At 41.5% G+C, this 26,002-nt stretch overlaps 1 protein-coding gene across 2 annotated transcripts in view; it reads left to right on the forward strand.

Moving 5' to 3' along the window:
- LOC127529819 (early activation antigen CD69-like) overlaps positions 1–26,002 on the forward strand; it is a 79,062-nt gene that overhangs the window by 51,055 nt on the left and 2,005 nt on the right. Inside the window, exons 1-2 of one of the 2 annotated variants that reach the window (XM_051934733.1) lie at positions 17,680–17,804; positions 25,276–25,379. In XM_051934733.1, coding sequence (XP_051790693.1) covers positions 17,727–17,804; positions 25,276–25,379 — 182 coding nt within the window. In that variant the 5' untranslated portion in view covers positions 17,680–17,726. Of the gene's footprint in view, positions 1–17,679; positions 17,805–25,275; positions 25,380–26,002 lie in introns of those variants that run through there. The other variant, XM_051934735.1, reaches the window with a different exon arrangement.

The raw sequence follows: 26,002 nt of genomic DNA on the forward strand, positions 1-26,002 counted from the left end.
AAAAGGAAACACGATTGCTAAAGGTGTAAAATTGCTAAAATGATCTTAAGTTAATGCAGTAGCGACTGTTTACAGGTTCAGATAATCAGAAGTTTAACTCTTTTTCTACTCTTCTGACTCACAGACTTTTTTTAGTAAAACCTGCAAATAATATATTTATTTGTTTATTTATTTATGATTTGAGGGAGCAAACGACTGAAATCATAAGCCGATGAGACACATTGCCATGTCAGAGAGATTCCTGGAACTTCAGTTTTATTGGAGTGGACGGCCTGTATGGAGGACTGTAACTATTGTATTTCTCTATTAATCTAAAGAAAGCAATTAAGAAAAATAACTGATAATTTAACAAGATTTTTCAGATTGATGTTTCAGGCAAGTTAATGTAAAACTGTAGCCTTGTCACAAGATTATTAACTGCGTGACAATTTTAACAGTTATAAGAGGCCATTTGTGCCATCTGTGTAATATAAACAAGCTCTTTGCTCAATGTGGCAATTTTTCACGTCTAACAAGTTTTAGTTGCCTATGGGTTGCGTGTGCCCTGAAAATGAATGTATGACTGTAGTTAATGTGGTACACTGGCATGTGGTGAAAACCTCAGCTTTGTGATTTCAGGTCCTGATAAGTTAATCATAATACTTACAGAAAAAAGGCTTCTAGTTTTTCCTAAGTTCTTACTTTCAGCTTTCTGTCTCTGCTATTCCCGACTTGAGAAAAAATGTTTGCTAATGAAAGTTGAAGATTTCTAAGAGAGGTCCAAATCCCGGCTCCCTCACTTTTTATGTGGGGCTATGTCTTGTATTTTTTTCTGTGGAGAACCTTTCTTCTTACATGTTACCAAATGTGCACAGATTCGGTTCATTGGCATCTTTTAAATTTGCTCATAGTGTGCATCAAAAGGCCTTTCAATGGACTGGCATCCCACCCAGGGTTCAAATTTGCCCACAGGACTTGATCTTACTCTCTGTTTCTCTTTCTTTGAGTTAGACAAATTTGGTCATTTTATGGTGATGAACACTAACACATGGTAACAAAACAAGATAAATCAAGAACAAGATCATTGACGAGAGAATTAAGGCGAGAACAATTTAACATCAACTTAAGGTGCCGAATGAGTACAGGAGTAAGCACAGAAAGAAATCAGGATCATTAGGATACTTAGAGTAGATCTAATTATAACATAAGTAAATAAAGGAAAAACACAATTTATAATGCAAAGGTCTGTATTAGCCAAACTGCAGGGACGTCAAGTACAATAAGAACCTTTTGTGTCACAGGGCCCTTGGAGAAAACGATCAACTTTGGCTTTCCATCTATGAATATCTGTTTGGGCGGCATGATGGCGCAGTGGGTAGCGCTGCTGCCTTGCAGTTAGGTGACCCGGGTTTGCTTCCCGGGTCCTCCCTGCGTGGAGTTTGCATGTTCTCCCAGTGTCTGTGTGGGTCTCCTCCATTTACTCTGGTTTCCTCCCACAGTCCAAAGCCATGCAGGTTAGGCGCATTGGCGATTCTAAATTGTCCCTGGTGTGTGCTTGGGTTGTGTGTGTGCACCCTACGGTGGGCTGGTGCCCTGCCTGGGGTTTGTTTCCTGCCTGCGCCCTGTGTTGGCTGGGATTGGCTCCAGCAGACCCCCGTGACCCTGTAATTAGGATATAGCGGGTTGGATAATGGATGGAATATCTGTTTTACAACATCATCGTTTTCACTTTTTCAGTCATCAAGGATCCATATTTTTATCATACATTTGCTCAGTTGTTTGGGGTAGTTGGAATACATGACATCAGGGAATGGACGTTAATCCAGGAGTCCATGCATTTTGGGACATTTCTGGACTTGTCTGATGCCTGTCCAGCTATACAGTCATTACAATGAAACATAAAAGCTGTGTGGCTCTCTCATATGAAAAGGTCACAATAATAAATTTATATATGTATGTGTGCTTTCATTACATAACTTTCTAAACCAGGAAATTGTTTTACAAATATAAAAAATAATCAATGATTATTTTTATTTAAAGAACAGTTTTTTTTTAAATTTTAAGTAAACAGCCAAGTCAGACATTTTCTTTCTTTTTAATTTTCTTCTTTGTTCAGACCAAAGTGTGTTTATATATTTATTTATTTAAAAAATACATACATAAATAGGCACATACGTAAAGAGCTTTTGTAAAAGGCTGGGAACACAAACTTCTATCAACGAGGGACGCTCAAAATGTTTCCATAATCTTTTGTATTTTCATTGGAAAAGGTGATGGCGGGAGGAGTAGTAATGGGGCATTAAAAAGTTGGTACGACGCTGGGAAAACTGGGTTGCAAAAAGTAAAGTGACTGTGTAGAAAAGTGATTTGTTTTTGAAATTCTTAACAGAGTTTTAAAAAAAGTGCAGAAACTTGAACATCCCTCTTATTTTATTTATAATATCAAAATAATAAAGTAAAAAAAAAACAATTTTAGATTTGTTTCTCTTTCTCTTGAGTCTTTGTAAAGTTTGCATTTCCCCTTTAGTCTCGAGTATATACCTCTCTCTATTACCGAGGCTTTAACTGCAGAGCCCCTTCTATACATTTGACTGCAGACTTCTAGAGGAGCTTCAAAAGTAAAATTGAAGAGATAACGTGATCAGGGGTTACTCTGGCATCCCAACTCTGGAAGGTTTTTTTTGGTATAATACATTTTACATTAATATGTAGGCAGTTGCTAAAGGGAAAATCTGTCACTTTGATAATCTTGTTAAGTTTTTTTATGTCCATGATGATCTCTTCAAACAAAAGAAATGCAGCCGGACTGGAGGTCACAAAAAGTGAACTGAACTGCACTGAAACCAGGGATGACTGTGGGAGATGAACATATTTTTAATGTTGCAAATTTTTTGAACACATTACTGAACATTTTAAATGTTATTCTTGTTTGAATATCAAACATGAGATGTTTTTTTTCTTTGAAATGTTGCACAGTGAGATATTATTTGCCAGCACACAGCTCAGTTCTTCAGGTCGATGTGTTTGATTCACTGATGATTTGCTCTGATTTTTTGGAAACCCAGAGTACAAACCTCCTGGCTTGGACTCCTGAGAGTTTTATTTGAATTCAGTTCTGGTTCACTTACTCTTTGAAAGTGCGCTTATAAGACCATCGTGTAATACGCTATTATAGATAATGTAGAGTTAAATTCAAAGACCAAATGACGATCATCAGGAGCTCAAATACAGCAGTGTGATGCTGAAGAACCCTTTGAAATGTGCCCTTCTGCTTTTACATTTCTAGTGCCTTTAAACATTTTTATTTTATTTTATTTTTTATTACAAATATTTTTTACTAGACAAGAATTGAGTTTAACAGAAGAAAAAAAAATCAATAGGAAAATATAATAATTTGTTTAACATCTATTGTTATTAACTATGACCAAATATGGACTATCTAAAAATTATTATTTATTTATTATTATATTTTAAATTTAAATGATAACATTTGAGAGTCCATTTATCTTAATTAATCAGTGTAACCAATTTAATATATTTTATTGATTTAAAAAAAAAACCTGTTAAATCCAAACAACCAAACACACAGTTTCATAAAGGTCATAATATACAAAACACAGTGCAATAAAAAAATACAATCAACATTTCAAAAAAGAACATACAATAGAAAAAAATGAAAGGTTAATGCTACTACTACTACTAGTAATAATATAATATATTGGTATAGTTATATAATACATATAATATAATACATTATTATATATAATAACATAATAATGGCATATTAATAAAATATGTTGGTATAGTTATACTGTAATATTATAGTAATAATATTTATCATTTTTTAATTAATAATGATATAGATGAATTGTTCACTTTAATTGATGATGATGATAATAATATATTATAATTTAGTTGATATTATTGCTATACATTGTATTTGAAAACACATTTTGAGGGACATCAGAACAATATTCAATTATCAAAGAAGTAACAATAAAATAACAGAAAAAAAGAAACAGCAAATAACCAATGTGGAAATATAAATAATCTGCTCTCTGTATATAAAATCCTAAGCCTAAAAGTGCAACGATTTTATGTGACGTTTTTTGTCACGCTTTAAATCGGCTTATTTTAAAACCTACATATACAGTATATGTTGGGTATCGTTCTTTTCAGAATTTATTGAATTTTATTGTGATGTTGTTAGATTTTCAGATTCATATTCAGTTTTTAAATTCTAAACTAAAAAACATCAAGAACTCATATCCTGCGATACAAGACTTTGTGCCAAGAGATTTAACCACACTTGGGGCCAGAAATAAAAGACAAAGAGTAGGACAGCTGCTGTACAGGCTTTTAAATGTTTGAACAGCTGCAGGAGATGCAGATCACACGACACGGCAGCAGCAAGCCAGCAGCTGATTGAGCAAAGAGGAGGTAAAAAACCAACTGTATTTGTTTCCCATTGTATCATCGGAGAAGTGACCGCATCTCCAACGCAAGCAGCAGAGACATGAAGTGGATGGCGAGTAGTGCAGGCCGGGGTGGTTGGTGAGCAAAGCCCCTAGTAATCCCATAAAGGAAACATAGAAAGCCATAAATGACACTTAAGACCGTGACAATGCTTGCCTACAAAGTTAAGTTTGGAGTTGTCTCCTAATAGGATTTCTAGTTATTCCTACAGTGGCACACAATTCAAAGGCAAAGCATTTTGGGGATTAACGCCTGGGACACTACATGTTGTGTTCACATGGAGCAAAGGAACAACAAGAAACCAAGAAACATAGCAGATGTTAGAGGAATAGACGATGAGGAGTAACTGTAAGTCACATCCATGTCTGCGTGGGTTTCCTCCGGGCGCTCTGGTTTCCTCCCACAGTCCAAAGACATGCAGGTTAGGTGGATTGGTGATTCTAGATTAGCCCTAGTGTGTGCTTGGTGCGTAGGTGTGTTTGTGTGTGTCCTGCGGTGGGTTGGCACCCTGCCCGGGATTGGTTCCCTGCCCCTGTGACCCTGTGTTCGGATTCAGCGGGTTGGAAAATGGATGGATTGTTATACATGGAAGGAGATCAGAATGCTTTAACAATAATACTGTAACGGCTAAACAGAGTTACAAAAGAAAGTAAATGCTGAACAATAGCTGTTGATAACAGGTAAATAAACATCCTCCCTCAGCATAGTCAGCATAGTCCCAAACATATGATCTAGCGAGGTGCTGCATGGTACTGGCCACAATAGGAGTCTAACCCCCAATATATTTTGGATAAATTAAATCTACATCGATGTGTGCAATGCAAAAAATAATAAACTGAAGGAATTGCTTAACATGCAGTTAATCAAAGAGCACAAACACGTCTGCATAAAGATGTCTGAAGGTCCAAACACTGAATGACTCCCATGAATTAAACACTGTATAAGTTAAGGGGGCTGAAATATAAAATTATCCTGTAATGGAGTGTGTTTGAAATGTTTTTTACATTGGTTCCATATTATAGAATAAAATTAAATTACAGTTAATCTACTATTTAAATTAAATATACAGTTAAAAATGATTAAATACAAGAAACTGCTAAATTTCAAAATATAAAAATTACAAATATAAAACAAAGCCCGATAAAGTCAATGAATATCAAGAAAGAAAAACAAAAATTAAAGCACAAAATAGCAATAAAGAGCCAAGAAGTAAAAGACAAATTCAAAACTCCAAAATATAAAAAGATAATTCAATGGAAAGAAAGAAACACAAAATTACAAAACTCAAAAATAAGTGAAAAAGATTACTAATGCAGAATAAATGAGTAAAGCCCAATTCTAGGATATAAAGTCCAAAACTCTATGTCAAAAACCACAACTGGAAAACCTGGGAATCTCAAAACGACACGGTCAGAGATAACAAAACCAAACGAAAAATAAAGGATACAACTCTGCATTAATGCTGTCATGATCCTCAGTTTGGTACATATGTGAATATATTTTCCCTATTTTTGCACACTTTTTTTGTTGTTTCTTTATTGTAACATTTTTACAGTGACATCATCATGCCACCATTTTGTTAAAGGCATTCTTGTTTCAACACTGCCATTTTGTGAAGGGGTGCATTGGCACCACCACATTGTGGAGATGATCACGTTATTAGCCAAGTGATGTGTGACTTGTTGTTATTGCCCTCCTGACATAAAGGTGGCAGCACATATTACCGGGTGGGGGGTTTGAGCAATTTTATGTTACTTGGACAAAGTTTAACCATATTATTTAAATGTTACCATCTTTTGTTTCTGCGAGACACAGGTATGTAACCACATGTGGCACTTTAATGATGTCTGCACAAGTTCCATTATAAATACAATGGCTCTGCAATGCAACTTCATCCCTCTGTGGATAAATTCTATTAAAACACTTTCTAGAGTAGTTTGTTTATTCATCAAGTAGGCCGAGTGCTAGATTTCATTTCAAAATTCTCTTTTTATTCGCCCTCATGTTTCGTTTGCTGTTTGTTACAATCTTTCCTGTACAGACCTAACCTGCCTGACGTTAAATCTCCTGATCTCCTTACATCTTACAATAATTTGTGGAGATGCGGTCTCAACAGTTAGGTTTAAGGCATTCATGTCATTGCTAGAATCTTTACTTCATTCTTTTGACACTGACTTCAGTTTTGTGTCTTGTATTTTCATGTCTGTTGTTATATGGCCTTATCTGGTTTGCTAAACTTTGCAGGTTCTTTAACCAGGTCTTTGTCTTTTTCTCATTGATTCAACATTATACATAGTTATTGTCTGTTTTTCACCTGCATTATTATCATTCTTTAATTTAATATTATTTATTGTATCAGTATGCTGCTGCTGAAGAATCTGAATTTCCCATTGGGATTAATAAAGTATCTATCTATCTATCTATCTATCTATCTATCTATCTATCTATCTATCTATCTATCTATCTATCTATCTATCTATCTATCTATCTATCTATCTATATATATCCTGGTTTATTTTCTTATCTTCTTGCCTTTTTACTATTTTGTGGCTCATAAATGCCACTGCTAAGCAGCAGATGTCATGTGTGCCTGAAGTAGTCCTTAGGTATTGCAACAAGATGAATATAAGCTCCTGAGGCCCATTTTCTAATCTTTCCAGTCCATCATCAAACCAAATAAACAATCCACAACAAAATTTAATAGAAGTGAGGACCATAACTGAATTAAATAAAAAAAGAGAGAATTCAAATTTGCAAAGTAATCAATTAAAATAAGGTCTCATACAGAGCATGCTGGAGAACCAAAGAAAACAAAATACAAAGGGAGTCAAACAAAAACACACACACGCCTCAGGGTGAGATCCACATGAAAGCAATACCAGTGTTCCGGTTAACACCTGCTCTGTTTTAGTTTAGGTGTAAATTAAAATGATCTTCCTGGTTACCAGCCTTTGACAGATAACCAAATATAATTCAGTCTCAACCCTCTCGACTGCTATGCCAACATGGTGTCCATAACACTCTTAAACAAAACACAACTGCAAGTGAAGCCTAACTAAGTATCGTTCAACGTCAACTGTGTGTTGTGTCACATTTTAATGCTGACTCTTCATGCAGGTGGAATGAGTGTCCTACCTCCATCTAACTCCCTCACTGTATTTAAGAAGCATTTGAAGACTCTTATTTTATGCATATCTGTCTAATTGGTAATGGTGTTAATAGGTTCTTATAATTAAGAAAAGATGACCTAGTCTTTTGTTGCTCTCTTTGGTTTAAAGTTCTCCACTTGTGATGATCACTTCTGTAACTGACCTTTAACAATACAATTCCCAGACTGATATTGGCTCAATTCATTTTTGTAAGTCACTTTAGATAACAGCATCTGCTAAGCGACCAAATGTAAATGCGCACATACATGTCGAAGTGAATATTAGGTTTTTAAATGATATCTCCTAATTGCAGTATACATAGAGAAAAGGTAACCTCTCTATGTATAAAATCTAACGCCCATCTGTCTGCATGTCTGTCAGCTTTTCACGAGAGAACTACTTAACAGATTTAGATTGGGTTTTTTTATAATGAGCTTGAACATTCTGATTGATTTTGTAACTTCTCTCATTGTGTTAAGTATCATAGTTCAGTTCTGTCAGTGATTTATTAGTGCAAATCCAAGAGACAGGCTGCGGGCTGAGGGGAGGGAGAAGCGTGACGTCAGGAGTAGGGAGCTGGGCAGGCCCTTCCTCACTCATGCTCCAGCCTCCGTTTGAGTCACTATACTTTTCACCACCGTGTTCAAGTGTACCGTGCCTCCACTTAGCTAGCAATACTGGTTTGTTCAGCGGACATTATCATCTAGAGATTGTTAAGGAGTAACGTTTCACATTTTTGAGGGAGCGATCAGGGCTACATGTGTTTTGGAGGGTAGCTGCTGATTGCCACAGAGATATCACAGCTACGTGTTCTTCTCCCCACGCGGGGTATGCACTCCTGTCAGAGCTGAACACGATCTGATAAAGTGGCAATGTTTGACGTTGGACCGTACCTATCTTCCGCTTGGCTAGACAAACCTTCCCAACTTTTTACATTTTTGTCAAAGATATCACAGCTACGTTCTCACTACAAAAATATTATAAATCAAGAGGCCCTTGTATACAAAAGCTATCAATATAAATTCTTCTCAAAACAAATGACATGTTTTCATTGATTTTTTAAGTTTGTCCTGTTTCACTACTACACAGGCAGAGCCACAGGGGGCAGCTAGTTATAATATAAAATAGTTTGGCAAGATCATCTGTTTCATGGGAGCAAAGTAAAACAAAGATGAGTTTAGTGATACTTGGGAAACTCTGATGCCGTCATACTGCACTTCTTAAACAAAAACACACCAAAAAGAACTTGACTAAGAGTGCATACATGGATTACAAAATGAGTTTTTTATACGTACAGTAAAACTTGTCCAGTGTCACGCATGTGTGTTTAGGAGACAACTAAAGGGCCTGAGTACATGTATTTCCACGCCAGACCAGGGGGTGGTGAAGTGCACTAATTCTCTCTCTCGATTCCTTACAGACCATTCTAAGGAAATCCCGCCCTGCTCTGGGGCAGCCAATGACATCACTTCCTGTTCCGATCCTGATGACATCACTTCCCATACTGGCCTTTAAACCGCCATCTTGTTTCCAGTAAATCAGTTCTGTTTTGGACTCAGTCATGTGAACATGTCTGTTCTTTGAATTAATTTTGCAGCCAGGAAAAATTATACGGATGGCTGCCCTAAACCTTCTCAATGTCTTTTGGCTGTTTTTGAGACAGTGGCGTAGTCGGCAGGATGATAGAATCCCAGAGAAAAACGGGACTGGACCTGAATCATGACCAGTATGGGAAATGATGTCATCAGGACCAGAACAGGAAGTGATGTCATTGGCTGCCCCAGAGCCAGGCGGGCGTTCCCTAGAATGGTCTGTAAGGAATCAAGAGAGAGAATTAGTGCACTTCACCACCCCCTGGTCTGGCGTGGAAATACATGTACTCAGGCCCTTTAGTTGTCTCCTAAACACACGTGTGTGACACCAGGTATATGTTCCACAGTATTCTGTATTGTGGAAATTAGGATATCCTGAAATCTCTTTACAATGGCTCTCAGACACCTGCAAACAAGGTGCGACTTTCACCCATTAAGATGTATAGTACATGTATACATCAGTATTATTGATGAGTGGTGGCTCTCAGGATAAGGATCTCTGCTGGTATCTGGAAGGTTGTCCATTCAAATCCAAGGTCTTCTACCTGAAAATAGTTCCAGGGGTGCTGAACAATGTCTGACCCTGCACTTGGGCCTCAAAAGTTCATGCAAAAAAAGACAATTTCCCACCTGAGATTAATTAAGTAAATCAAATGCAATATACCTATGTACAGCAGTGTTATTTTGTGGGCAGCTCGGGCTCCATGCTTTTAAGTTTCAACTGATGCGGACACAGCACTTTGTTTCAGTTCAGTACAAGCAGGGTTAGAACAAAGCATTGTTTGACTAAAATAAGGCTTTGCCAACACTTAAAAAGAGCAAGACAGAGCCCTTACATGTGGTGCATAGTTTGAGACTGGTGAGATCAAAGCATTGTGTCTTGCTCTCTCATGCCACCTTGCATGACGGTGCAAAAGGGGAGAGTACAGAAGACACACAGACACGACCTCTCATTCTCACACCACCGCACCAGAGGATGAGACAATTTTTTTGGGTTTAAAGAGAGAAGTACATCTTGACTTTTCTCAGACTGCTGTGGATGAAGCCGAGTGAGAGATAAACAAATACGCCTCTCATTCTTTCTCTTGCCCATCTTAGTCACTCTTGTGCCTCCTCATGCCAGAGTGAATGAAACTCAGCAAGAGAACATTGGATTTATTTTTTGGAGTGGATGAGAGGGAGTTACAGTACCTAGTAAATGCAAGAGACATTCATGAAATTTCATGAGACAGATCAATAGTAAGAAAGTCCCCTTTCACTCACTGTATTTTCTTTTCAAGTAGGTTTCAAAAGGGTTTCTTCTATGCTGACCAGCCATGGCACTAGCAGCAGAAATTAATGAAGATGGAAGTAAAGATGAACGCAGGGAACACCCAGACATTCAGCAACCTTCAGGTACCACTTCTTGCTTAGTCTTTCTCTCCATTATTTAAATAAAATGAGATTTTTCATAAAAAGAAAATTCAATCAATGAAGATATGAAAAGCCTAACTGTGTTTTCACCCATGTGTTAGTGTATGCTCAACCAGGTAGACATCTTTACAGATTGGGGTCATTCAGGACACTCAGTTACCGTTGATTCAGAAAGTATTCAGAGCCCTCCACACTTTATTGTATTGTTAATTTAATTTTAAGTGAATACATTTGCCATTTTGCTCATTAATTTACACTTAATACCCCATAATGATAAAGTGAAGACATGTTTTCAGAAAGGTTTTCAAACTGAATAAAAATCAAAAACTGAAAGTTCTCATTCAAAGAATTATTCAGATCCTTTGCTGCGGCACTGCATATTATGCTCAGGTGAATCCTGTTTGCTTTCATTCTCCTTGAGGTATTTTGAGAACTTGATTGGAGTCCACCTGTGGCAAAGTGTATTGACTGGACCTCACATATAGAATGTCCCACAATTCACACTGCATTTCTGGATAAAAACTAAACCAAGAAGTCCAAGGAGCTCTCACTAGACCTCCATAATCAAATTGTGGTGAGGTGTAGATCATGGCAAAGATCAAAGCAGTGACTTCCTGAAAACTCTACACTGAATGTCAACAGAGAAGACATCATTCTTACAATGATGTGCATTTGCACTGAAGATCTGCCTCTATCCCTTATTCATTGGTGAAGAATATCATCTTTAATTCACGCTCACAGCATTGTGGGTGTGACGACTTTTCTGTTAACATTTGATGCAGAGACTTCAGGAAGTAACTGGAATAATTCTTTATTAATATTTTTTAATTTTGAACATTTTGACCATCCAAATGAATATCGGATATACAGTATGGGTTATTCAACATGAGTTACAAGAGAATTTTTTTTACCACTGTCCAGTGTTGGTCACCTATCTACCCCATTGAGTTAGAATATCCAGACATATTTTAAAACTAAAGTCTTTAAAAACACTCTATATCAAAAAATCAGTCATTTAATTTTCCATTCATTCATCCATTATCCAACCCGCTACATCCCAACACAGTGTCACGGGGGTCTGCCGGAGGCAATCTAACACAAGGCGCAAGGCAGGAAACAAACCCCGGGCAGGGCACCAGCCCACCATAGGGCACACACACCAAGCACACACTAGTGACAATTTAGGATCACCAATGCACCTTGAGTTAGAATATTCAATATTTAATTTCTGTACAAAATCATGAGATTAAAAATTTTAAAGTAATAGTTATAAAATTAATTTTTAGGTGGTGTATTCCTTTAAGGTGTGTTGCCATGTAGTGCTACCAGATAAGTATGAAAATATTAAATATATCCTACATTACATTGCTCAGGGTCTCTTACGTTCTCATGTGGTGTATACACAAGGTAGCCTTGAGATCCTTCAGATCATCCTTGGTGACCCTCTGAAGTTCACACCTTGTCCAAACATTTCTTCTATTCCTATTAAAAGTCTTCAGCACTAATTGTCCTGTCCATGTTGTGACCTCCCCTTTAAAGGTATATTATCAGTAACCCATTTTCTTGAAGTGAACCCTAAAGAGCTGCAAACTGACAATGAGACAATAGCACATGTGGCACCCGCTACAATACATCTTAAATACATTTATCAATTACAGAAATGTGTGATTAGTTCCATTTCTCATGTCCTTGCAAGTTACTGATAAACAGGGCCCTTGGAGTCAGGATTCTCCTACACTCGATTATGTTGGTTCTGTCATCAGTGCTTAACCTTGTGCTAAAGTAGCAGCAGGACTGGGTCACATATCAACAGACTTTAAATAAAATGCTTCCTAAGAGTGCTAAAGGCAAAAGCTAACAGTTAACAATTAATTAATTGCATTTATATAACGCTTTTCTCACTACTCAAAGTGCTCAGCAATTGCAGGTTAAGGGCCCAACAGAGCAGAGTCCCTTTTTGGCATTTACGGGATTCGAACCGGCAATCTTCCAGTTGCCAGTGCAGATCCCTAGCCTCAGAACCACCACTCCACAAAGGTAGGTAGAAGTCATTCAATATTATCAATCAATATATAATCAAAGTGTGAAAATCATATTTATCAGTTAAATTTAACTTTCACACCATAAAAGTTTTTCATATAATTGGCTATTTACAAACCTACCTTACTGACATTACAGAACGTAACATTCTCAGACTCGCTTCAGAGTGATGGGGTGCGTTGATTGGGATGTTGTTTCGTGTTTGCTCATCCTTTGCCTTGGCTTCTAAAAATAATGGAGATATCATTTGCGGTGTTTTAGAGATCAAAAAATTAAATGATTGATTTTTTGATAGAGTGTTTTTGAAGACTTTAGTTTTGAAATACGTCTTCCCGAGAATCAGATTCCGCAATTCATAGGTCCTGCACATTTTGGGTATGCGGGAAGGAAGCAAGAGTACCCTTAAGAAAATCCACACAAACACATTAAAAATGTCCAGACTCCACAAGAACACTGTCCAGGAGATGAAGGTGAACCCAGGATTATGGATCTGTGAACTTTTACTTTTTATGTCTGGTTTATGTGGATGTGTGATTGATGGATATTAAGTGTCTTTACATTGTAAATCTTCATTTCTAAAATAAAAAGAATAAAAAGTGTTCAGACAATTACATTCTGTCCTTATTATTTTTTGTAACAGTGACACAAAATAAAAAGTGGCTGTGCCTCATTTACTTTGGACTCACCTTTGGCCTCCTGTTGGCAGTAGGCTCAGGACTCAGACTTTTAGTACCAGGTGGGTATGTGTGGCAAATTGATTAAAAAATTACAATCCAGAAGCTAGATGACCAGGTTGATCGCTTAACAAACTTTCTTTAATTAAAGTATCATAACAAGCTTTGGGCTCAAAGTTGAAGCTAACCTTGAATGGGATGGCAGTCCATTGCAGTGTAAACCCACCCACACCTGGGCAATTTGAAGTCACCAGTCAAATTATCAGGCTTTCTTATGACTGTGGGGGGACACCAGAGTGCTGAGAATGACCCACATGAACACAAGGGAAGCAAACTCCTTACAAATGACTTCCTCGGATAAGTAAAGAAGTAGGGTCCAGTCACCAGAAGTGTGACACTGCTAGACATTCTCAACAATCTTCACTCTCAAGAGCTCAAGCTAAAAGACATGATGGGTAATTTGACAACAAAGGAGGTGTGCAGATGGGAAAGTCCAGTAAGACATGACCTTAAAACAGAATTTCAGTAGCCAAGTGTTTATATGGTCCTATGGTTAAAGGACGCGACATAAACTTGCCTGAACAAAACTTTATTTTTGACAAAACATTTGTCCAATCTGCACTCTTAAACAGTCAGAGGGCTGCCTGGTACTGACACCACTGACCGTTTAAACATCAACAACAGAGACATCTTATGGTAGACCACGTGAAGTGCAGTATTAAGTTGCATTGCATTGACTGCTTTTCCAAGTTTGTTCTTTTACTACAACATGGACTGACATCCAAGCCTTAAGCCCTTATTTTAATTTTGTACAGAATATTCCTGCAAATGTGTGAATTTATTCTAGCTGTGGTGACGTCAGAAATACAAATGAGACAATAGACATACTAAAGTGAATACAGCAAAGCTCCTCATATAGGACAAGTGGTCTTTAAGAATACTGATGTCTGATTTCCTTCACCTGATGGAAGTTAAATCTCTGGAACCCGTTATTTGTAAACTCTGCACCCATTCCCATACCCCTCAAACACAAACAACAGAAATTAAAAAAATGATTGATAAACTAATGTTGCCTTTTTATTTTTCAGTTTTTACTTCACAGTGTGAAGTTGTCTCAGGTAAGTGGCTTTTATTCTTATTCTTCACTCAAATAGGTGGCATGACTTTTCATCCAAATTCTAAGTCTCCACGTAGAGCTGTTGCAGTCATTTCTATGAGTTGTGTTATTTTTGGCTGTAAATATTGTAAAATGGCAAAACATGTCAAGTCACTGGACAATAAGAACTTTAACTCTATTATAATAATTAAATATCAGATCATTCCATTTTTGTGATGTAACCTCCTTTTGTAGTCATTTATTACTCTACCTTTTAAATAAATGAAAATTTTCCATCACCCCAGTTATTTTTTTTGTCCTGCACAGGACAGCCAATCAGAGGGCAGGTTCTAGCAGGGTGTATTCTGAATGGCAGGCCTCAGCCTCAACATTTCACAAGCAGGCTTGCCAGTTTTTCATGTCATGGCCTCAAATGTTAGGATTTTTATTTTTTATGTGCTCCTCAGCATGGCTCGCTTTAAACCTGTAGTCCTACAAACAGCCATCAGTGTACTCAAAGTCCAGCAAACACAATGGGAACAAAAGAAATGTGGACAGATGGGAGCAAGTCGTTCAGTCCATTCAGTTTACTAGACTGTGAAAAAGATTTAAGGGTTTATTTTCAGACAACATTCTCACATTCCTAGAAATGGGTGTTGTGATCCAACTTCAGTTTTTAATTTTCTATACTTATTTCTTGACCTAAAAAAATAGATATTGCTTTGGGGGTTATAGAGATCAAGGAATTACATTTATTTTTGGAATTGAAATGTTTTCACTATGATAAACACCTATTACTTTCTCCTGCTGTGCCATTTTGTTTTTCTTATGGGTGATCCGATCTACAATTTTGTATTCATGGGTATATGGGCTTATACTACTCTGGAATATTTCTATGTGGTTACTTAATAATAATAATTCATTACATTTATCTGCGGTGGGTTGGCACCCTGCCTGGGATTGGTTCCTGCCTTGTGCCCTGTGTTGGCTGGGATTGGCTCCAGCAGACCCCCGTGACCCTGTGTTCGGATTCAGCGGGTTGGAAAATGGATGGATGGATGGATTACATTTATATAGTGCTTTTCTCAGTACTCAAAGCGCTATCCACACAGGGAGGAACCGGGAAGCGAACCCACAAACTTTCACAGTCTCCTTACTGCAAAGCAGCAGCACTATACTTATATAGATAGATAGATAGATAGATAGATAGTATTATAATGTTTCTAAAACAAAGTGATTCTGTATTTCATGGTTGTGCTTTGAATATGGGCAATGCCATGTTATGGTGAACCCGGTTACCACAAAACAAAGTTTCAGACGTTGCTGCCTCTTACGTCATTGGCGTGACACCTTAAGATACCTGTGCAACAGGCCATTCAGTAGCCATGATTTGGATTAAATCACAATTAAAACGCGGTGCACATTTCTGTCCTGAATGTTTGGTTTTTGATTGTTCTGTTTACCGCTTTGACTCGGATTACTGGTTAGCATTTAGGCTTTGCTTCAAAAATTTTATCTTGTAAGTTTCAACTCGTTTCTGGTTTGAACTGTGGTCCTCTTTTAGTAGAATATTTGTTGTCTTGGTTTCTAGGCAAGGTCAAGAGGAAGTGTGCAGTGCATGATATCATGGGGTTGCAGGTATGAAGGTCAGTGTCAGACATGTCCGAGTTTGTCCAAGTTTCTGGGTGTAACTAGTTAGGAGACAGAGTCGGTGGGGTTTATTATGTGTAAACTAATAGACTGGGAGATAGCAAAGGTCTAAACAGGAAGAACAAAAGAAGGAAAGTGCAAGGGCAAACCAAAAATCAAGGCCAAAGTCAAAAAGGAATCCAATACTGAAGCAATACCTAGCATTTGGTCTACTTTGATTGAAGTTTACTACAATATAAATACATATTTTTTCCAGCTGAAGGGTAATTTTGAATGGAACCGTCACCATATTTATGCCGAACATCAAGCACAAACTCAATAATCGTGGTCATGTGACTCTTCCACCACATTGCATAAACATAAAACAGAATGTATTAAAATAAATACTGAATTATATAAAGGAGGACACCTAGTGGAGACGATGAAGAAGTACATTCAAGGTGTTAACGTGCAAATCGCTTCTTCTCACAAGGGTTATGGAGCGTAGTTAATGTGGAAACACTGAAAACAACTAAAACAATCTGGATAAGATATTTAGATAACTTAACCATTATGGTGTAAAACATTTTTCATGTTTCTGAAGTTCTTATTTACTTATTGCATTTTTATTCTTGGTACTCTGGATAGCACAAAAAACTTCAGCTGCTCTTGTTCTGCAAGTTTTGCTTGCTGGTCGAACAGGAAGACCAAAAGTGTTAAAAATTCTTACAAAACCAAAAAAAAAGGAGTAACATTGCAGAATTGTAGTAGATCAAAAGAAAATTAACTGATCGACTAGAGAGTTCCTTTTCATATCACTTTAATGTATAATTAGTATGGTGTAAAAGAGGAGATATAATGATGTTACAGAGTTGGGGCACCACCTTTGTGACCTTTTATATTTGAAATAGTTGAAAATCAATAAGCATTCCATCAAGATCAGGAGTGTGTATTTACAGACAGGTCAGAATGTCAGAATTGAACTGGAGCGAGATGGCTGCTTCTGGGCTTATGCAGTGACTTGGCAGGAAAGGGTGGCTCCAGGAGAGGAGGGTGGAAAACAGAAGTGACATTAGTGGTGGAGTGGCTGTTAAGTCTTCTATTCTGCAGAGGGAGGAAGAGAGAGAACGCATTGCACAGCGCCAACCCCTGGTTCGGCAGGTAATTGCCATCACCAGAGCCCTTAAGATGCCTCCACATCCCTTTTATATCCACAGAGAGAGGAATTCATATTTAGATATGTCTGTATTAATATATATTTGTTCTTTAACTAAAATCAAAAAATGTTTCCCTTTATGAATTACACAGGAGGTGCAGAACTTGATAATCTGGTTTTCAGTGTCCTGATAAGTAGTTCAGAAGAACAATTTATTATCACAAGCAAAGCAATACTTGAAAGCATTATTTTCATCTGGGATAGAAAATACAGAAGCGAATGTATCAAAGGATCCCGCCTCCTGATTCTATCTGAGGCCTTGTCCTTCCTCACTATTAATACTTTCCATATTTATTTCCAGTTTCACAGTATAAGCCAGTAGCATCAGACTGAATTAAGACTAATTCGTTCATCTTATTTTTTATGGCACCTTTTATTTTCTCCACAGACAAATCTGTAGTGTGCTGCCCTGAGAAGTGGACAAGATACAAGGAAAACTGCTACTACTTCTCTACAAATAAAATGACGTGGGAGAGCAGCAGTTCACACTGCGCCTCTCAGAACAGTCATCTAGCCGTGTGCGAGGAAGAAGAGGAGTTGGTGAGCAACACCTGAAGTCCTGCATCGATGTGTCTGTTTGTTTGTAGACCTCAAGCTGTCTCCTCTTGGACTGTGTTGTATTACTTACAGCTTCCAAGGTAGATGGGGCCTCATAACATGAGCTCCAAATCATCATGGATTTAGCCAGCAAGGGTTGATATGCTTGGCTTCTTAAACAGTTTAGGCGGATGGGCAAGATAGGAGGTAGTGAAGTGTGGAGCAGCAAGGCAGCTGTAGACTTCTGAGGACTCAGAGTGTTGACTTATGGTCTAAGGAACACCACAGACATACTTATGACTTCATCTTTGGTTGACCTTTGCATTTCAAAGTCATCAAGCAATCGTTGCTCTCTGTTTTCAACAGGCACCATTTTCTCTAAAGCTTGCATTTTTAATAGTTCTACGTCATAATCATAAACCCATCCTGCACCCTGAATCCTCTTGCTTTTCACTCTCAGCTCTTCACTACTTAATAGCTAATGTGTGCTGAGCATACTGGCACAAAAATGGCTGCCATCACATCATCCAGTATGCCTTGTGAACTTCATTCACTCTGGTGCTCAAAACACTTTGCCACTCGTACAGCTTTAATTATATAGCATATGTCACAAAATATTGAAAATGACAGTGATAACTATGACATGGTATAGACAAACTTCAGAATGTCCAAAATGTTTCCATTGGGGCTGAAGGATGTTGAGAAACCTGAGACCACCAGAGAACACAAAGACCAGATGACCTAAAGATGTGAACAGGTAGTCTGATAGCTAGAGATAAAAGACTCCATGTGTGACCCAGGAGGAAATCCACAAAGTGTTTATAAATGGCCAAGCTCTGGTAGTCCAGGCAAAGTACAAAGTTATCAAGATAATCGATAACTTGGAAACCGACTCAAAACTAGAGAGAGGAGCATCAGTGTGAAATTAAGAGTAATGAAAGACAAATTGAATCTATTCTTTTAAAAAGTAATCTTTATAAGAGTAATTCATCATACAGTATAGACAAATCTTGGGTAACCAAGGTCTAGACGTATGGCAGTTCGGCAGATATAAACAAGCACTGCACATCAAATTTCTCTTTCCTACAGAATTTCAAAAGACATTTTCACTTATAAACAAAGTTTTCATGTCTATAAGTGCATTGTTACTAACGCTAAAGCACAGTACAGTGTGTAATTTGTCACGATTTTCATTTCGATCACCTGCATCACCGAATGCGACTGGCAATGTGCACAGCCATCCAAAAATGATCATCTTAGGCAAGGAACTCAACAGGAAGATAGTAATTAAACTGAAGGGTAGAATTGTAATTCTCACAGTTCTAAATGCCCATCCCAACCATTGGAAGGTGGATGTGAAACCCAGAGTGATCCTTCAGCAGAGACGGCACGTGTCTCACAATCATTCGTTAGCCTGGGATTTTTGTGGCACCATTATTCCTTTTTCCAACTCTAGGAGGTACTCTGTCATATCCAAAATGGAGAATGGGTAAGTACAGTGGAACCTCGGTTCACGACCATAATTCGTTCCAAAACTCTGGTCATAAACCGATTTGGTTGTGAACCGAAGCAATTTCCCCCATAGGATTGTATGTAAATACAATTAATTCGTTCCAGACCGTTCAAACTGTATGAAAATATATATGTTTTTTAGTTTTTAAGCACAAATATAGTTAATTATATCATAGAATGCACAGGGTAATAGTAAACTAAATGTAAAAATGTTGAATAACACTGAGAAAACCTTGAACAACAGAGAAAACTAACACTGCAATAGTTTGCCCTATAGTGCTAGGAACCGCTCGCTAAAATCACTTTTTTTTAATGAGTTTTAAGCACAGGGAAAAAAATGAACATTTGAAAAATCCGTAATTTAATAAACCACCAAGAAAAGTAACATTGCAATGATGCACAATATTAACCGATCGCTGTAAACAGAACTGAAAACAAAAACAAGCCTTCTCTACCTTATGCGTACAGTCCTCCCTCTCTTACTTGCTCTCTCTTTCGTGTGTGCATGTGCGCCTCTCTCTCGCGCGCTCCTGTGTGTGCCTCTCTCTCGCCTGTGTGCGTGTGCGCCTCTCTCGCGCGCTCTCGCTCCTGTGTGCGCCTCTCTCTCGCTCCTGTGTGCGCATACACCAATCTCTGGCACGCGCTCCTGTGTGCACGTATGTCTCTCTCTCGTGTGCACGTGCGCCTCTCTATCACTCTCGCGCGTTCACTCGCTCCTGTGTGCGCCTCTCTATCTCTCTCGCGCTTGATCCTGTTTGTGCGTGCGCCTCTCTATCTCTCTCGCGCGCGCACTCGCTCCTGTGCGCTTACGTCTCTCTCTCTCTCGCGCGCTTGCTCCTCGCGCACGCGTGCTCCTGTGTGTGCGTATACATCTCTCGCGCGTGCGTGCTCCTGTGTGCGCGTAAACCTCTCTTTCGCGCGCGCTCTTGTGTGCGCATGCACCTCTCTTTCTCGCGCGTTCCTGTGTGCGCGTGCGCCTCTCTATCTCTCTCGTGCTTACTCCTATGTATGCGGGCACCTCTCTCTTTCACGCATGCTCCTGTGTGCGCGTTCGTCTTTCTCTCGTGCATACTCCTGTCTCTCTCTCTCTCTCGCGCGCTCCTGTGTGCGCATTCGTCTTTCTCTCGTGTGTGCTCCTGTGTGCATGTGTGCACCTGCCTCTCTCTCTCTCTCTCTCTCTCTCGAGCGCGTGCACTCGCTCCTGTGTGCGCGTGCACCTCTCTCTCTCGCGTGGGCGCTCCTGTGTGCACATACATCTTTCTCTCGCACGCTCCTGTGTGCATCCCTCTCTCTCTCGCTTGCTCCTGTGTGCGCGTGCGCCGTTCTCTCACACGCGCTCCAGTGTGTGCGTACGCTTCTCTCATGTGCACGTGCTCCTGTGTGCGCGTGCGCCTCTCTTTCATGCGCGTTCCTCTCTCTCGTGTGTGCCTCTCTATCTCTCTCATGCGTGCACTCGCTCCTGTGTGCGCGTGCGTCTCTCTATCTCTCGCGCGCGCGCACTTGCTCCTGTGCTTGCATGCACCTCTCTTTCTCGCGTGCTCCTGTGTGTGCGTGCACCTCTTTCTCGCGTGCGCGCTCCTGTGTGCACGTACGTCTCTCTCTCACGTGCTCCTGTGTGCGTGTGTGTGTGTCCCTCTCTCGCTTGCTCCTGTGTGCGCGTACACCTCTCTCACATGCGCGTGCTCCTGTGTGCGCGTGCGCCTCTCTTTCATGCGTGCTCCTCTCTCTCGTGTGCGCCTTTCTATCTCTCTCATGCGTGCACTCGCTCCTGTGTGCGTGTGCACCTCTCTCTCGCGTGCGCGCTCCTGTGTGCACGTACGTCTCTCTCTCGCGTGCTCCTGTGTGCGTGTGTGTGTGTCCCTCTCTTGCTTGCTCCTGTGTGCGCGTACGCCTCTCTCACGTGTGCGTGCTCCTGTGTGCGCGTGCACCTCTCTTTCATGCGCGCTCCTCTCTCTCGTGTGCTCGTGCGCCTTTCTATCTCTCTCATGCGTGCACTTGCTCCTGTGTGCGCGTGCGTCTCTCTATCTCTCTCGCGCTCGCTCCTGTACACGCATGCACCTCTTTCTCGCGCGCTCCTGTGTGCGCGTGCACCTCTGTCTCGCGTGCGCACTCCTGTGATGTACGTACGTCTCTCTCTCGCGTGCTCATGTGTGTCCCTCTCTCGCTTGCTCCTGTGTGCGCGTACGCCTCTCTCACATGCGCGTGCTCCTGTGTGCACATGGGCTTCTCTCACGTGCGCGCTCCTCTTTCTTGTGTGCGCGTGCGCCTTTCTATCTCTCTCATCCATGCACTCGCTCCTGTGTGTGCGTGCACCTCTCCATCTCTCTCGCGCGCGCGTGCACTCGCTCCTGTGCACCTCTCTATCTCTCTCGCGCTTGCTCCTGTGTGCGCGTGCAACTCTCTCTAGCATGCGCGCTCCTGTGTACACATACGTCTCTCTCTCTTGTATGCGTATGTGTGTCCCTCTCTCACGTGCTCCTGTGTGTGCGTGCGCCTCTCTTTCGTGTGCGCTCCTCTCGTGTGCGCGTGCGCCTTTCTATCCCTCTCATCCGTACACTCGCTCCTGTGTGCGCGTGCGCCTCTCTATCTCACGCGTGCTCCTGTGTGTGCGTTCATCTTTCTCTCGTGCGTGTTCCTGTGTGCACCTGCCTCTCTCTCTCTCGTACGCACTCGCTCCTGTGTGCACGTGCACCTCTCTATCTCTCTCGCACTTGCTCCTGTGTGCGCGTGCGCCTCTCTCTCTCGCGCGCGCTCCTTTGTGCACGTTCGTCTTACTCTCGTGCGTGATCCTGTGTGAACCTGCCTCTCTCTCTTGCGCGCGCTCTCGCTCCTGTGTGCGCGTGCACCTCTCTCATGTGCGCGTGCTCCTGTGTGCGCATGGGCCTCTCTCACGTGCGCGCTCCTCTTTCTTGTGTGCGCGTGCGCCTTTCTATTTCTTTCATCCGTGCACTCGCTCCTGTGTGTGCGTGCGCCTTTCTATCTCTCTCATCCATGCACTCGCTCCTGTGTGCGCGTAATCCTCTCTTTCACATGCGCTCTTGTGTGCGCATGCACCTCTCTTTCTCGCGCGCTCCTGTGTGCGCGTGCACCTCTCTCTCTCGCGTGCGCGCTCCTGTGTGCACATACATCTTTCTCTCGCACGCTCCTGTGTGCGTCCCTCTCTCTCTCGCTTGCTCCTGTGTGCGCGTGCAACTCTCTCTCGCGTGCGTGCTCCTGTGTGCACGTACGTCTCTCTCTCTCTCTCTCTCGCGTGCTCCTGTGTGTATCCCTCTCTCGCTTGCTCCTGTGTGCGTGTACGCCTCTCTCACGTGCGCGTGCTTCTGTGTGCGCGTGCACCTCTCTTTCATGCACGCTCCTCTCTCTCGTGTGCGCGTGCGCCTCTCTATCTCTCTCATGCGTGCACTCGCTCCTGTGTGCGCGTGCGTCTCTCTATCTCTCTCGCGCGTGCACTTGCTCCTGTGCGCGCATGCACCTCTCTTTCTTGTGCACTCCTGTGTGCGCGTGCACCTCTCTCTCGCGTGCGCGCTCCTGTGTGCACGTACGTCTCTCTCTCGCGTGCTCCTGTGTGCATGTGTGTGTCCCTCTCTCGCTTGCTCCTGTGTGCGCGTACGCCTCTCTCACGTGCTTGTGCTCCTGTGTGCACGTGGACCTCTCTCACGTGCGCGCTGCTGTGTGCACGTACGTCTCTCTCACGCGCTCCTGTGTGCGTGTTCGCCTATTTCTCTCGCGCTCGCTCCTGTGTGTGCGTGCGCCTCTCTCTCTCGCTCCTCTGTGCGCGTACGTCTCTCTCGCGCGCTCCTCTGTGTGCATTTGTCTCTTTCTCGCGCGTGCTCCTGTGTGCGTGTGTGCGCCTGCGCCTCTTGCGCAATCTTGCTCCTGTGGGCATCTCTCTCTCTCTCTCTCTCTCGCGTGTATGTGCGCGTTCGTCTCTCTCTCTCTCACGTGCTCTTGTGTGCGCGTACACCTCTTTCTCTAGCGCGTGCTCCTGTGTGCGTTTGTATGCCCCCCTCTCTTTCTCGCTCTCACACGCTCCTGTGTGCGCGTATGTTTCTCGTGCGCGCTCTTGTGTGCGCATGCGCCTCTCTATCTCTCTCACGCTTGCTCCTGTGTGTGCGTGCGCCTCTCTCTCTCGCTCCTGTATGCACATACGCCTTTCTCACGTGCACGTGCTCCTGTGTGCGCGTACACCTCTCCCTCGCACGCGCTCTTGTGTGCGCGTGCGCCTCTCTCTCGTGCACTCCTGTGTGCATGTGCGCCTCTCTTTCACGCGCGCTCCCGTGTGCGCGTGCGCCTTTCTTTCGCGCGCACTCCTCTCTCTCTCGTGTGCGCCTTTCTATCTCTCTCTTGCATGTACTTGCTCCTTTGTGCGCGTGCGCCTCTCTATCTCTCTCGCGCTTGCTCCTGTGTGTGCATGGGCGTCTCTCTCGCACGTGCGCTCCTGTGTGCACGTACACCTCTCTCTCACGCGCGCGCTCCTGTGTGCGTTTGTGCGCCCCCTCCCTCCCTCTCTCTCTCTCTCTCTCTCTCTCTCTCGCACTCTCCTGTGTGCGCGTACATCTTTCTCTTGCGCGTTCGTCTCTCTCTCACACGCTCCTGTGTGCGCGTACACCTCTCTCTCTCGCGCACACTCCTGTGTGCATTTGTGCGCCCTCTCTCTCTCTCTCTCTCTCTCTCTCGCACGCTCCTGTGTGCGCGTATGTCTCTCTCTTGCGCGCACTCCTGTGTGCACGTATGCTTCTCTCTCTCGCGCTCCTGTGTGCGTGTGTTCGCCCCTCTCTCTCTCTCGCTCCTGTGTGCACGTGCACCTCTCTTGTGCGCTACTATGTGTGCGTACATCTCTCTCTCGCTCGTGTGTGTGTGTGTGTGTGTGTGTGTGCCTCTCTCTCTCGCGTGTGCGCCTTGTGTGTGCGCACTCTCCTGTGTACGTTTACGCCCCTCTCTCTCGCACGCGATCCTGCGTGCGTGTGCGCATCGCTCTCTCTCTCTCGCTCGCTCGTTCGCTGCACAGGAAATTCACAGGGAGAGACTGAACATGTACAAACCGAAAGGGACACTGGCTTGTTCGTATACCGAGTGTGTGGTCGTGAACCGAGGCAAAAGTTTGGTGAACTTTTTGGTCGTAAACCGATTTGTATGTGTACCGAGACGTTCGTGAACCAAGATTCCACTGTACAAGGTCAACATACCATATAATGCTTCTGATTCACATATTATTTTAAATAATTTTCCATTTTGTGAATTAAAGTACACTAATATTGCTTCACTCTCATTTAACTAATATGTTAACATTTTTCTGTAGAATAAATGAAAATATTATAAAAATCAGGTTAGAAACATCTGAAGAAATGGAAATCGTTCATAAGCCGAGACCCATCCATTTCACCATCACCGGTTTTATGGCCATTTTCTAAGATTTACCCTGTTAGCTAGATACCTTCTAAATCTTTCATCTCCACTCTTTGTGGTGAGACCCAAACTTTTCATATTAGCCACCATATCCTGCTATGTCATCTTTGGCTTTCCTCTGGGCCTCATCCCCTTCACTTTCATTTTGGTTCATCTCTTCATCCAGATCTCCTCTGATATTTGCTCCAGATACCCAAACTACTTTCGCCATCACTCCTCAACGCAGCACGTTGCTCTGTTCTTCCCATCTTTGCTTCATGTGCAGCCATCATGGACCACATCTCATTCTCTTACACCATACTGTTCCTCATTCAGCTTTCATTAACTTTTCCTTTCAGTGCCAGAGGCACCGTTAATAGCAACACTGAAGTTATGGTTTGTTAAGTTTTACATGATGTACGGAATGTTGTTTTCTTCCAAAAACAATACAATTAAATAAAAAAAAGCTGGCTTAAAATAAAACATTAGTATTCAAAGATATACAAACTGCATCTTCGCTTTTATAAAGATCAGACACTGATCAAAGATACAACTACCCTGTTGTCATTCTCTACAGACTTTTCTCATCGAGGAGGGACGAACTTACCTGACATTTTGGATCGGGCTGAGGAGGGACACCCAGGACAACTGGAAATGGGTCAGCGAACAACCCTTCACTCAGTGAGTTTAATTTCTTTTTTGACAGACATGATTGTGGTGGTCAGTGAGGTTTGCTCAAGTGGCTATAGTTTGTGGTCATCCCTCTGTACTTTCTTCACAATCAAGTTCATTTCAACACAGTGAAACCAACTTGCTGCATGTACAACCTTTCAAGATGCCGTCCCAAAGTTATAATATAAGGTTATAGTAAAGGAATTACTTTATGTGATAGAGACAAGAGTGTAAATTGAGTCAGCGTCATTACTAAACGTTAAACTACTGAGAAATGTAAGACAGAAAATTGTTAAAATATGCAATGGTTTTCAAAATAAGGGTGTTAAGTGTATTTAAGACATGTTTTGTTGAGTGTGACGGTACATCAGGGGATTATTACGATTTTATAATTGACTAGTCATCCCCCATGATTGAAAAGCCGTCTCCCGTGACTCCACCCATGTAGTAGTGAAACAGGACAGTGAGGACGACCCCACCCAGTTCCCAAATACCTGACGTCATGCTTTCTCCTCCCCTCGGCTCACAGCCTCTGTCTTGGATTAGTACAAATATATCACTCTTGCAAGCAATCTTTGATTCTTAGTGTGATGAGAAAAGTCACAAAATCAACCAGAATGTTCTAGCAAATT

This window comes from Erpetoichthys calabaricus, chromosome 12, assembly GCF_900747795.2.
Source record: "Erpetoichthys calabaricus chromosome 12, fErpCal1.3, whole genome shotgun sequence".
Lineage (NCBI taxonomy): Eukaryota > Metazoa > Chordata > Cladistia > Polypteriformes > Polypteridae > Erpetoichthys > Erpetoichthys calabaricus.